General features: G+C 41.9%; 1 protein-coding gene across 1 annotated transcript in view; it reads left to right on the top strand.

Moving 5' to 3' along the window:
- Positions 1 to 2,003: 2,003 nt before the first annotated feature.
- Positions 2,004 to 15,085, top strand: part of LOC135535630 (ferroxidase HEPHL1-like) — a gene marked incomplete at its 3' end in the record, with an annotated part of 15,721 nt that continues 2,639 nt past the window's right edge. The window contains 1 exon segment of the mRNA XM_064962103.1: positions 2,004 to 2,416. Coding sequence (XP_064818175.1) covers positions 2,379 to 2,416 — 38 coding nt within the window.

Raw genomic sequence — 15,085 nt, 5'->3', positions numbered from 1 at the left:
TGGTTGTAGAGCAACAGGAGGAGTAAATGTCAGTTGGCATTCAGAGGTCGAGACAGCAGGTGCGGTAGAGAAAGAGAGAGAGAGTCAAAAACAGCAGGTCGTGGACAAGGTAGCACGTCCAGTGAACAGGTCAGGGTTCCATAGCCACAGGCAGAACAGTTGAAACTGGAGCAGCAGCACGACCAGGTGAACAGGTCAGGGTTCCATAGCCGCAGGCAGAACAGTTGAAACTGGAGCAGCAGCACGGCTAGGTGGACTGGTAGTCCTGAGGCATGGTCCTAGGACTTAGGTCCTCCGGGAAGGGAGGGAGAGAAGGAGAGAGAGAGATAATTAGGAGCACACTTACATTTACACAGGACACCAGATAAGACAGGAGAAATACACCAGATATAACAGACTGACCCTAGCCCCCCGACACATAGACGATTGCAGCATAAATACTGGAGGCTGAAATGGGGGTCAAGGGACACTGTGGCCTCGTCCGACGATACCCTTGGACAGGGCCAATCAGGCAGGATATAACCCCACTCACTTTGCCAAAGCACAGCCACCACACCGCTTGAGGGATATAAACAGACCACTAACTTACTACCCTGAGACAAAGTGGAGTTTAGCCCCCCCCCCCCCCGGCACAGCCTGGCCACCCCTCATAGCCTGGTTCCTCTCTAGGTTTCTTCCTAGGTTTTGGCCTTTCTAGGGAGTTCTTCCTAGCCACCGTGCTTCTACACCTGCATTGCTTGCTGTTTGGAGTTTTAGGCTGGGTTTCTGTACAGCACTTTGTGACATCAGCTTGAAGACCGGGCAGGAAGATCACGTCAATGACTCAACCCACTCACGTTGAGTATAGCACAAAAAAGCTTGTCAGGACGTGATGCACCCCTCCTAGGGACGGCATGGAAGAGCACCAGTAAGCCAGTGACTCAGCCCCTGTAATAGGGTTAGAGGCAGAGAATCCCAGTGGAAAGAGGGGAACCGGCCAGGCAGAGACAGCAACGGGGGTTCGTCGCTCCAGAGCCTTTCCGTTCACCTTCCCACTCCTGGGCCAGACTTCACTCATTCATATGACCCACTGAAGAGATGAGTCTTCAGTAAAGACTTAAAGGTTGAGACCGAGACTGCGTCTCTGCGTTTCTCACATAGACAGGCAGACTATTCCATAAAAATGTAGCTCTATAGGAGAAAGCCCTGCTTCCAGCTGTTTGTTTAGAAATTCTAGGGACAGTTAGGAGGCCTGTGTTTGGTGACCGTAGCGTACGTGTAGGTATGTACGGCAGGACCAAATCAGAGAGATAGGTAGGAGCAAGCCCATGTAATGCTTTGTAGGGTAGCAGTAAAACCTTGAAATCAGCCCTTGCCTTAACAGGAAGCCAGTGTAGGGAGGCTAGCACTGGAGTAATATGATCAAATTGTTTTGGTTCTAGTCAAGATTCTAGCAGCCGTATTTAGCACTAAATGCAGTTTATTTAGTGCTTTATCCGAGTAGCCGGAGAGTAGAGCATTGCAGTAGTCTAACCTCGAAGTAACAAAAGCACGGATACATTTTTCTGCATCGTTTTTAGACTAGTTTATGTTTTTTGTTCAACGTTACGAAGATGGAAAAAAGCTGTCCTTGAAACAGTCTTGATATGTTTGTCAAAAGAGAGATCAGGGTCCAGAGTAACGCCGAGGTCCTTCACAGTTTTATTTGAGACGACTGTACAACCAAGATTAATTGTCAGATTCAACAGAGAATCTCTTTGTTTCTTGGGACCTAGAACAAGCATCTCTGTTTTGTCCGAGTTTAAAAGTAAAACATTTGCCGCGATCCACTTTCTCATGTTTGACGTGGTTAGATTATGGATTTCAACTGTTGAGTGGTGGTAAAATAAATAATACACATCGTAAACTTCTGTTTTATGTACCAAACCTAACATATCATAGTAAATTCAGACCCGGATATAATTACTATGTTACGTCTAATCTATGAGACCAGACTGTCCTCCAAGGTCCCGTAGCCTATCAACTATCAGCAGACAGAGAGGGCTCCGGCGCCAGAGTCACACACACACTCAGCTGAATAGCGGGACTGTTCTCTTTCCCAAGCGGAGTCTCATATCTGTGTCTGTGTTTCGCGGCTCTCCGCTCATGTGGACGTTTCCTCTCTGTCTCTCCCTCTCGAACACTTGATCCAGCAATCCCAACCACGCACACACCACGAGACCACACCAAAAGCCCCGCTCAACTAACGGGACAGAAGCAGTAGCGATGGTCGGCTTTAGGACACTGTTCCCGGGACTGCTGCTGCTGCTCGCTGGGCTGCCGGGGGAGAAGCACGGGGACGGGAGAGGGTGTATTACGTGGGAATCAAAGAGATCAACTGGGACTACGCTCCGACTGGCATGAACCTCATCAACGGGAAACAAATAGCGGACGATGAGTGAGTTCAGTTTTGACATGCTGTGTTTGTGTACATTTTTGTTGTGTTATTTGTTTACCTACTCTTATGGCGTGAAGATATCCTAAATTCATGAACACGAATACAGGGTGAAGAAAGTTCATTGCTATTTTCACGTCTCCATAACACATGCAGAGTTTGACCAATGTTTTGCAGTGTTCATACGAAAAGCGACCATCTAGTTTCATCTCCTTGAACTGCGTTTCGGGTCCAGGGTGTTGTGGGGTGCGGTGACATCGACCCGCTAGTCGCGTGAGGGATTGATAAGGGCCTCTCATTTCTTTCTGCAAATGATGGCAAATATTTTAAAATACAGATTGTAACTGAAATGGCGCCTCTTGTCTCAGCAAAATATCTGTAATGTTTATCTAATATATATATATGTATGTCGGTGCCCCCGAAACCAATTAAACATGTTATTTATTACAACGTTAAAATGAAGTGCTCGGTAACACCAACAACTCATGGCAACTGATATGTCACCAACGTGAAGGAGAGAAACCATGAACGTTGCTGGAGTATTGAAACATCATCATGAGACGTTTTAAAACATCACGTGTGTTGTAACAGCACTGACTCACCTTGCCAGGAACTGTGATCACAACAGGAACTGGTTGTTTTGACTTGTGTTTAGTGTAGATGAGCATTCCTTCTCTTTAGGTGGTGTTTCCTCTACAGCCTCTAAACACTGATGGTGTTTCCTCTACAGCCTCTAAACACTATGATGGTGTTACCTCTCTCTACAGCCTCTAAACACTGATGGTGTTTCCTCTCTCTACAGCCTCTAAACACTGATGGTGTTTCCTCTCTCTAGCCTCTAAACACTATGGTGGTGTTTCCTCTACAGCCTCTAAACACTATGATGGTGTTACCTCTACAGCCTCTAAACACTATGATGGTGTTATCTCTACAGCCTCTAAACACTGATGGTGTTTCCTCTCTACAGCCTCTAAACACTATGATGGTGTTACCTCTACAGCCTCTAAACACTATGATGGTGTTTTCTCTACAGCCTCTAAACACTGATGGTGTTTCCTCTCTACAGCCTCTAAACACTATGATGGTGTTACCTCTACAGCCTCTAAACACTATGATGGTGTTTCCTCTCTCTACAGCCTCTAAACACTATGATGGTGTTTCCTCTCTCTACAGCCTCTAAATACTATGATGGTGTTTCCCCCCTCTATAGCCTCTAAACACTATGATGGTGTTTCCCCCCTCTATAGCCTCTAAACACTATGATGGTGTTTCCTCTACAGCCTCTAAACACTGATGGTGTTTCCCCCTCTATAGCCTCTAAACACTATGATGGTGTTTCCCCCCTCTATAGCCTCTAAACACTATGATGGTGTTTCCCCCTCTACAGCCTCTAAACACTATGATGGTGTTTCCCCTCTACAGCCTCTAAACACTGATGGTGTTTCCCCCTCTATAGCCCTCTAAACACTATGATGATGTTTCCCCCTCTACAGCCTCTAAACACTATGATGGTGTTTCCCCCTCTACAGCCTCAACACTGATGGCGTTTCCCCCCCCCTCTACAGCCTCTAAACACTGATGGTGTTTCCCCTCTACAGCCTCTAAACACTATGATGGTGTTACCTCTACAGCCTCTAAACACTATGATGGTGTTTCCTCTACAGCCTCTAAACACTATGATGGTGTTCCCACCCCTCTACAGCCTCTAAACACTATGATGGTGTTCCCCCCTCTATAGCCTCTAAACACTATGATGGTGTTTCCCCCTCTACAGCCTCTAAACACTATGATGGTGTTTCCCCCTCTACAGCCTCTAAACACTGATGGTGTTTCCCCTCTACAGCCTCTAAACACTATGATGGTGTTCCCCCTCTATAGCCTCTAAACACTATGATGGTGTTCCCCCCTCTATAGCCTCTAAACACTATGATGGTGTTCCCCCTCTACAGCCTCTAAACACTATGATGGTGTTTCCTCTCTCTACAGCCTCTAAACACTGATGGTGTTCCCCCTCTATAGCCTCTAAACACTATGATGGTGTTCCCCCCTCTACAGCCTCTAAACACTATGATGGTGTTCCCCCCTCTACAGCCTCTAAACACTATGATGGTGTTCCCCCCTCTACAGCCTCTAAACACTATGATGGTGTTCCCCCCTCTACAGCCTCTAAACACTATGATGGTGTTCCCCCTCTACAGTCTCTAAACACTATGATGGTGTTTCCTCTACAGCCTCTAAACACTATGATGGTGTTTCCGCTCTAAGCCTCTAAACACTATGATGGTGTTTCCCCCCTCTATAGCCTCTAAACACTATGATGTTGTTTCCTCTACAGCCTCTAAACACTATGATGGTGTTTCCCCCCTCTATAGCCTCTAAACACTGATGGTGTTTCCCCCCTCTATAGCCTCTAAACACTATGATGGTGTTTCCCCCCTCTATAGCCTCTAAACACTGATGGTGTTTCCTCTCTCTAGCCTCTAAACACTATGGTGGTGTTTCCTCTCTCTACAGCCTCTAAACACTATGATGGTGTTCCCCCCCTCTATAGCCTCTAAACACTATGATGGTGTTCCCCCTCTACAGTCTCTAAACACTATGATGGTGTTCCCCCCTCTACAGTCTCTAAACACTATGATGGTGTTTCCTCTATAGCCTCTAAACACTATGATGGTGTTCCCCCCTCTACAGTCTCTAAACACTATGATGGTGTTCCCCCCTCTACAGTCTCTAAACACTATGATGGTGTTTCCTCTATAGCCTCTAAACACTATGATTGTGTCCTCTACAGCCTCTAAACACTATGATGGTGTTCCCCCCTCTACAGCCTCTAAACACTATGATGGTGTTCCCCCTCTAAAGTCTCTAAACACTATGATGGTGTTCCCCCTCTACAGCCTCTAAACACTATGATGGTGTTACCTCTACAGCCTCTAAACACTATGATGGTGTTCCCCCTCTATAGCCTCTAAACACTATGATGGTGTTCCCCCCTCTACAGCCTCTAAACACTATGATGGTGTTTCCTCTCTCTACAGCCTCTAAACACTATGATGGTGTTCCCCCCTCTACAGCCTCTAAACACTATGATGGTGTTCCCCCCCTCTACAGCCTCTAAACACTATGATGGTGTTCCCCCTCTACAGTCTCTAAACACTATGATGGTGTTCCCCCTCTACAGCCTCTAAACACTATGATGGTGTTCCCCCCTCTACAGCCTCTAAACACTATGATGGTGTTCCCCCCTCTACAGTCTCTAAACACTATGATGGTGTTTCCTCTATAGCCTCTAAACACTATGATGGTGTTTCCTCTATAGCCTCTAAACACTATGATGGTGTTCCCCCTCTACAGTCTCTAAACACTATGATGGTGTTCCCCCTCTACAGTCTCTAAACACTATGATGGTGTTTCCTCTATAGCCTCTAAACACTATGATGGTGTTTCCTCTACAGCCTCTAAACACTATGATGGTGTTCCCCCCCTCTACAGCCTCTAAACACTATGATGGTGTTCCCCCTCTACAGTCTCTAAACACTATGATGGTGTTCCCCCTCTACAGCCTCTAAACACTATGATGGTGTTCCCCCTCTACAGCCTCTAAACACTATGATGGTGTTCCCCCCTCTACAGTCTCTAAACACTATGATGGTGTTTCCTCTATAGCCTCTAAACACTATGATGGTGTTTCCTCTATAGCCTCTAAACACTATGATGGTGTTCCCCCTCTACAGCCTCTAAACACTATGATGGTGTTTCCCCCCCTCTACAGCCTCTAAACACTATGATGGTGTTACCTCTACACTCTCTAAACACTATGATGGTGTTTCCCCCCCTCTACAGCCTCTAAACACTGATGGTGTTTCCTCTACAGCCTCTAAACACTATGATGGTGTTTCCTCTACAGCCTCTAAACACTATGATGGTGTTTCCGCTAAACACTATGAGCCTCTAAACACTATGATGGTGTTTCCCCTCTCTATAGCCTCTAAACACTATGATGGTGCTTTCCTATACAGCCTCTAAACACTATGATGGTGTTTCCAGCCTCTAAACACTGAGCCTCTAAACACTAAGATGGTGTTTCCCTCTACAGCCTCTAAACACTATGATGGTGTTTCCCCCTCTATATTCTAAACACTGATGGCAGCCCTTCTCAGCCTCTAAACACTATGGTGGTGTTTCCTCTACAGCCTCTAAACACTATGATGGTGCTACCTCTACCTAAATGAGCCTCTCTAGCCCCAAACACTATGATGGTGTTATTCTAAACACTACAGCCTCTAAACACTGATGGTGTTTCCTCACAGCCCTAAACACTGATGGTGTTACCCTACAGCCCTACAGATGAACCTCTAAACACTATGATGGTGTTATCTCTACAGCCTCTAAACACTATGATGGTGTTTCTCTCTACATACTCTAAACACTATGATGGTGTTTCCTCAGCCTCTAAACACTATGATGGTGTTTCACATCCTGTCTAGTGAGAATTAGATCCGTTCTTCTGGATTAGGATTGTAATGTTTAACATTCGCCCACTGGGCGACACCTGGCTGAAAAATGCATCAGTTTTATTCTGGTACGCAAAGGTCTTTTACTTACCAGAGTGTTACATATTTTACTGTCCCTGTAGTGTTTTAGCTGTCCCAGAGATGAGTCCCTGTAGTGGTCTGGTAGCTGGTGCAGAGCAGTCAGACAGCAGAGAGATGAGTCCCTGTAGTGGTCTGGGTGGGTAGCTGGGTAGAGCAGTCAGACAGCAGAGATGAGTCCCTGTAGTGGTCTGGGTGTAGCTGGTGCAGAGAAGTCAGGACAGCAGAGATGAGTCCCTGTAGTGGTCTGGGTGGAGCTGGTGCAGAGCAGTCAGGACAGCAGAGATGAGTCCCTGTAGTGGTCTGGTGTAGCTGGTGCAGAGCAGTCAGGACAGCAGAGATGAGTCCCTGTAGTCCCTGTAGTGGTCTGGGGCCTGGAGGCTATGCAGAGCAGTCAGTGGTCTGGGTACAGCAGAGATGAGTCCCTGTAGTGGTCTGGGTGAGCTGGTGCAGAGCAGTCAGACTGCAGAGATGAGTCCCTGTAGTGGTCTGGGGGTGGAGCTGGTGCAGAGCAGTCAGACAGCAGAGATGAGTCCCTGTAGGGTCTGGGTGAGGCTGGAGAGCAGTCAGGACAGCAGAGATGAGTCCCTAGTGGTCTGGGTGTAGCTGGTGCAGAGCAGTCAGGACAGCAGAGAGTCCCTGTGAGTCCCTGTAGTCTGGGTGTAGCTGGTGCAGAGCAGTCAGGACAGCAGAGATGAGTCCCTGTAGTGGTCTGGGTGGAGCTGGTGCAGAGCAGTCAGGACAGCAGAGATGAGTCCCTGTAGTGGTCTGGGTGGAGCTGGTGCAGAGCAGTCAGGACAGCAGAGATGAGTCCCTGTAGTGGTCTGGGTGGTGCAGAGCTGGTGCAGAGCAGTCAGGGTGCAGAGCAAATAGACAAAAGTAACACAGGGAGGGGTGAGTAAATAAGTAACTTTACTCAAATATTACAATAACATGTCGAAACCAGCCCACGATAAGACATACATAAAACAATCATGGACAAAAACCATGGGGAAAAACAGAGGGTTAAATAATGATGATGTAATTGGGGGATTGAAACCAGGTGTGTAAGACAAAGACAAAACAAATGGAAAATGAAAAGTGGATCGATGGCTGAAGGCTGTTGATTGTCACCGCCGAACGCCGTCCGAACAAGGAGAGGGACCAAAATGCAGCGTAGTTATTGTCACAAGGAAACTATATCGTTAAACTAATAAAACGTACGAAAACTGGGAAGGAGGAGCAAACACAGAGAGAGAAAATGCCAAAACACACAGTGATTCATTTTATTTAATAAGGAAACTATACACGCCCCCGATTGAAACTAACAAACATAGAACAGTCGAAAAGACATCCAACATAGAATGCCCACTCAGATTTCCCTACCAATCAAAACATAGAAAACATGCAAACACAGAGACAGGAACAATCATCCACAAACACACAGTGAAACCCAGGCTACCTAAATATGGTTCCCAATCAGAGACAATGACTAACACCTGCCCCTGATTGAGAACCATATCAGGCCAGACATAGAAATAGCCAACTTGTTACAAGACATCCAACATAGAATGCCCACTCAGATCACACCTGACCAATCAAAACATAGAAACATACAAAGTAAACTATGGCCATGGCGTGACAGTTATACTTATACCTCTGTTATTCTTATACTTGTTATTCTTACTATTATAATTTATACTTGTTATACTTATACTTGTTATTCTTATACTTGTTATACTTATACTTGTTATACTTATACTTGTTATTCTTATACTTGTTATACTTGTACTTATACTTGTTATACTTATACTTGTTATACTTATACTTGTTATTCTTATCTTGTTATACTTATACTTGTTATACTTATACTTGTTATTCTTATACTTGTTATACTTATACTTGTTATACTTATACTTGTTATTCTTATACTTGTTATACTTATACTTGTTATACTTTATACTTGTTATTCTTATACTTGTTATTTCTTATACTTGTTATACTTATATACTTGTTATACTTATACTTGTTATTCTTATACTTGTTATTCTTATACTTGTTATACTTATACTTGTTATTTATACTTGTTATACTTGTTATAGCATTCTTATACTTGTTATACTTATACTTGTTATTCTTATACTTGTTATACTTGTTATACTTATACTTGTTATTCTTATACTTGTTATTCTTATACTTGTTATTCTTATATTTATACTTGTTATTCTTATACTTGTTATACTTATACTTGTTATTCTTATACTTGTTATACTTATACTTGTTATTCTTATACTTGTTATACTTATACTTGTTATACTTATACTTGTTATTCTTATACTTGTTATACTTATGCCTGTTATTCTTATACTTGTTATACTTGTTATTCTTATACTTGTTATTCTTATACTTGTTATACTTATACTTGTTATACTTGTTATTCTTATACTTGTTATTCTTATACTTGTTATACTTATACTTGTTATTCTTGTTATTCTTATACTTGTTATTCTTATACTTGTTATACTTGTTATTCTTATACTTGTTATTCTTATACTTGTTATACTTATACTTATTATACTTATACTTGTTATACTTGTTATTCTTATACTTGTTATTCTTATACTTGTTATTCTTATACTTGTTATTCTTATACTTGTTATTCTTATACTTGTTATTCTTATACTTGTTATTCTTATACTTGTTATACTTATACTTGTTATTCTTATACTTGTTATACTTATACTTGTTATACTTGTTATACTTATACTTGTTATAATTTGATACCTTATTCTTATACTTGTTATACTTATACTTGTTATACCTACTTATACTTGTTATACTTATACTTGTTATTCTTATACTTGTTATACTTATACTTGTTATACTTTATACTTGTATTATACTTATACTTGTTATTCTTACTTGTTATTCTTATACTTGTTATTCTTATACTTGTTATTCTTATACTTGTTATACTTATACTTGTTATTCTTATACTTGTTATTCTTATACTTGTTATTCTTATACTTGTTATACTTATACTTGTTATACTTATACTTGTTATACTTTATACTGTATACTTATACTTGTTATACTTATTCTTACTTGTTATACTTATACTTGTTATACTTATACTTGTTATTCTTGTTATTCTTATACTTGTTTATACTTATACTTGTTATACTTATACTTGTTATTCTTGTTATTCTTACTTGTTATATACTTATATACTTGTTATACTTATACTTGTTATTCTTATACTTGTTATACTTGTTATTCTTATACTTGTTATACTTATACTTGTTATACTTATACTTGTTATTCTTATACTTGTTATACTTATACCTGTTATACTTATACTTGTTATTCTTATACTTGTTATACTTGTTATTCTTATACTTGTTATACTTATACTTGTTATACTTATACTTGTTATTCTTGTTATTCTTATACTTGTTATACTTATACTTGTTATACTTGTTATTCTTATACTTGTTATACCTTAATAGAAAATTATTATTATTAAAGGTGAGAGTAAAGTACTATTTGAGTAAAAGTCTAAAAGTATTTCATTTTAAATATACTTCAAATCAAATGTAAAAGTGTAAACCATTGCAAATTTCTTATATTAAGCAAACCAGCCAGCACAATATATATATATATATATATATATATATATATATATATATTTTTTTTAATTTACCGGCCAGCCAGGGGCACACTCCAACACTCCCAATATAATTTACAAATTAAGTATTTGTGTTTTTAGTGAGTCCTCCAGATCAGAGGCAGTAGAGATGACCAGGGATAGGGACCAGGGATGTTCTCTGTTTAGTGAGTCCTCCAGAATCAGAGGCAGTAGGGATGACCAGGGATGTTCTCTGTTTAGTGAGTCCTCCAGATCAGAGGAAGTAGGGATGACCAGGGATGTTCTCTGTTTAGGAGTCCTCCAGATCAGAGGCAGTAGAGATGACCAGGATGTTCTCTGTTTGTGAGTCCTCCAGATCAGAGGCAGTAGGGATGACCAGGGATGTTCTCTGTTTAGTGAGTCCTCCAGATCAGAGGCAGTGGGATGACCAGGGGATGTTCTCTGTTTAGTGAGTCCTCCAGATCAGAGGCAGTAGGGATGACCAGGATGTTCTCTTGATAAGTGTGTAAATTAGACCATTTTCCTGTCCTGCTAAGCATTCAAACAGTAACGAGTACCTTTGGGTTTCAAGGAAAATGTATGTAGGGTTAGGGTTTTTAAAAAAGTAAGTAAAAAGGGTTAGGTAGTAAAAAGTAAAATATTTTATTGAGTAATGTAGTGAATTAAAAGTAAAGTTGTAAAAATATAAATTGTAAAGCGCATATACTGAAAAAAACTACTTAAGCAAGTACTTTAAAGTGTTTTTTACTGAGGAACTTTACACCACTGTCTCTATACAATGTGTTATATTGTGTAGCCTACTGGTCATAGTTACAGTGCCTTAAAAGTATTCGGCCCCCTTTGAACTTTGCGACCTTTTGCCACATTTCAAGCTTCAAACATAAAGATATCAAACTGTATTTTTTTGTGAAGAATCAACAACAAGTGGAACACAATCATGAAGTGGAATGACATTTATTGGATATTTCAAACTTTTTTAACATATCAAAAACTGAAAAATTGGGCGTGCAAAATTATTCAGCCCCCTTAAGCTAATACTTAGAGCGCCACCTTTTGCTGCGATTACAGCTGTAAGTCGCTTGGGGTATGTCTCTATCAGTTTTGCACATCGAGAGACTGAAATTTTTTCCCATTCCTCCTTGCAAAACAGCTCGAGCTCAGTGAGGTTGGATGGAGAGCATTTGTGAACAGCAGTTTTCAGTTCTTTCCACAGATTCTCGATTGGATTCAGGTCTGACTTTGACTTGGCCATTCTAACACCTGGATATGTTTATTTTTGAACCATTCCATTGTAGATTTTGCTTTATGTTTTGGATCATTGTCTTGTTGGAAGACAATCTCCGTCCCAGTCTCAGGTCTTTTGCGGACTCCATCATGTTTTCTTCCAGAATGGTCCTGTATTTGGCTCCATCCATCTTCCCATCAATTTTAACCATCTTCCCTGTCCCTGCTGAAGAAAAGCAGGCCCAAACCATGATGCTGCCACCACCATGTTTGACAGTGGGGATGGTGTGTTCATTGTGATGAGCTGTGTTGCTTTTACGCCAAACATAACGTTTCATTGTTGCCAAAAAGTTCAATTTTGGTTTCATCTGACCAGAGCACCTTCTTCCACATGTTTGGTGTGTCTCCCAGGTGGCTTGTGGCAAACTTTAAACTACACTTTTTATGGATATCAATTAGAAATGGCTTTCTTCTTGCCACTTCCATAAAGGCCAGATTTGTGCAATATACGACTGATTGTTGTCCTATGGACAGAGTCTCCCACCTCAGCTGTAGATCTCTGCAGTTCATCCAGAGTGATCATGGGCCTCTTGGCTGCATCTCTGATCAGTCTTCTCCTCTATGAGCTGAAAGTTTAGAGGGACGGCCAGGTCTTGGTAGATTTGCAGTGGTCTGATACTCCTTCCATTTCAATATTATCGCTTGCACAGTGCTCCTTGGGATGTTTAAAGCTTGGGAAATCTTTTTGTATCCAAATCCGGCTTTAAACTTCTTCACAACATTATCTCGGACCTGCCTGGTGTGTTCCTTGTTCTTCATGATGCTCTCTGCGCTTTTAACGGACCTCTGAGACTATCACAGTGCAGGTGCATTTATACGGAGACTTGATTACACACAGGTGGATTGTATTTATCATCATTAGTCATTTAGGTCAACATTGGCTCATTCAGAGATCCTCACTGAACTTCTGGAGAGAGTTTGCTGCACTGAAAGTAAAGTAAAGCCTGAAATGTGGCAAAAGGTCGCAAAGTTCAAGGGGGCCGAATACTTTCGCAAGGCACTGTAAGACCTCATCATTACCTGCTAATGACCACCTGACTACAGATTATTACCTACACTCTCAGAGTAAAGGGTTCTTCACGTGTCCCCATAGAATTGTAGTTTTATTTCACCTTTATTTAACCAGGTAGGCTAGTTGAGAACAAGTTCTCATTTACAACTGCGACCTGGCCAAGATAAAGCAAAGCAGTTCGACACAAACAACAACACAGAGTTACACATAAACAAACGTACAGTCAATAACACAATAGAATAATCTGTATACAGTGTGTGCAAATGAAGTAAGGAGGAAAGGCAATAAATAGGCCAATAGTGGCAAAGTAATTACAATTTAGCAATTTACACTGGAGTGATAGATGTGCAGATGAGGATGTGCAAGTAAGAGCATAGAAGAGTCCATTTTGGATCCAGAGAGAAGAGTTTCTGATTCCACGTAGAAGCCTTTTGGTTTCCATGTAGAATCCTCTGTGGAAAGGGTGCTACACAGAACCCCAAAAAGGTTTCTACTTGGAACGCAACAGGGTTCTTCCAAGGGTTCTCCTATGGGGATAGCTGAATAACCCTTTTAGGTTCTCGATAGCACCTTTTTTTTCTAAGAGTGTACTGTACAAAGTATTGCAGAGGATAAACATGGATATTGAAAACATTGTTCATTACGTCTATGTGTTTCCATAGTCACCGATTACAGTTAATTGTAGTTTTATTTCACCTTATTTAACCAGGTAGGCTAGTTGAGAACAAGTTCTCATTTACAACTGCGACGGCCAAGATAAAAGCAAAGCAGTTCGACACAAACAATAACACAGAGTTACACATAAACAAACGTACAGTCAATAACACAATAGAATAATCTGTATACAGTGTGTGCAAATGAAGTAAGGAGGAAAGTGGTGTGATGGGTCAGTCTGGAAATGGTGTGATGGGTCAGATCTGGAATAGTGGCAATGGGTCAGATCTGCAAGTGGTGTGATGGGTCAGATCTGGAGAGTACACTAGAGTAGTGGTGTAGTGGGTCAGATCTGGAGTAGTGGTGTGATGGGTCAGATGAGTAGTGGTGTGATGTGCAAGTAAGAGCATAGAAGAGATCTGGAGAGTAGTAGTGTGATGGGTCATTGTGATGGGTCAGATCTGAGAAGAGTTTGGGTCAGATCTGAGTAGTCAGATCTGGAGAGTAGTGAGGTGTGATGGGTCAGATCTGGTTGGGGTGATGGGTCAGATCTGGATAGTGGGAGTGATGGGTCAGATCTGGAGGTAGTAGGTGATGGGTCAGATCTGAGTGTGAAATGGGTCAGATCTGGAGAGTAGTGGTTTGAGGGGTCAGATCTGAGTAATGGGTCAGATCTGGAGGTAGTGGGGTGATGGGTCAGATCTGGAGGTAGTGGGGTGATGGGTCAGATCTGGAACGTGGGGGTGATGGGTCAGATCAGGTGTTGATGGGTCCTGGAAGGTGTTGATGGGTCAGATCTGAGTAGTGGTGTGATAGGTCAGATCTGGGTGGTGTGATAGCTGAATAATGGGTCAGATCTGGAGAGTAGTTTGATGGTTCTCGATGGTGTGATGGGTCAGATCTGGAGAGTTTTTTTCAGATCTGGAAGAGTGGTGTGATGGGTCAGATCAAAGTGGGGTGATGGAGTGCAGAGAGTATGGGTCAGATCATGGATATGGTGTGAAGATCATTGTTCAGATCTGGATGCAGATCTATGATGTTTGGGTCAGATCTGGATAGTCAGATCTGGAGAGTAGTGGTGTGATGGGTCAGATCCTAATCTGGTGTGATGGGTCAGATCTGGATGTGGTGTGATGGGTCAGATCTGGAGAGCATTTGAAAGATCAAATCAATCATAGTGGTGTGATGGGTCAGATCTGGACCATTGTGATGGGTCAGATCTGGAGAGTCCTCATAATTCATAATTGGTGTATGGGTCAGGATCTGGAGAGTAGTGGTGTGATGGGTCAGATCTGGACAGACATTATAGATCTGGAGAGTGTATGGGTCAGATCTGGAGAGTAGTGGTGTGATGGGTCAGACATGTGGGGTGATGGGTCAGATCTATTATGGGTCAGATCTGAGAATTGGTGGGATGGGTCCTGGAGAGTAGTGGTGTGATGCATAGAAGTACTGGGACAATATGAAAGGTCCCAGATCTGGAGAGTAGTGGTTATTTCAGA

The sequence above is a fragment of the Oncorhynchus masou genome, unplaced genomic scaffold (genome assembly GCF_036934945.1).
Source record: "Oncorhynchus masou masou isolate Uvic2021 unplaced genomic scaffold, UVic_Omas_1.1 unplaced_scaffold_4883, whole genome shotgun sequence".
In the NCBI taxonomy this organism is placed as follows: domain Eukaryota; kingdom Metazoa; phylum Chordata; class Actinopteri; order Salmoniformes; family Salmonidae; genus Oncorhynchus; species Oncorhynchus masou.
The sequence above is the reverse complement of the archived record's forward strand: the minus strand, read 5'-3'. Positions and strand labels throughout refer to the sequence as shown.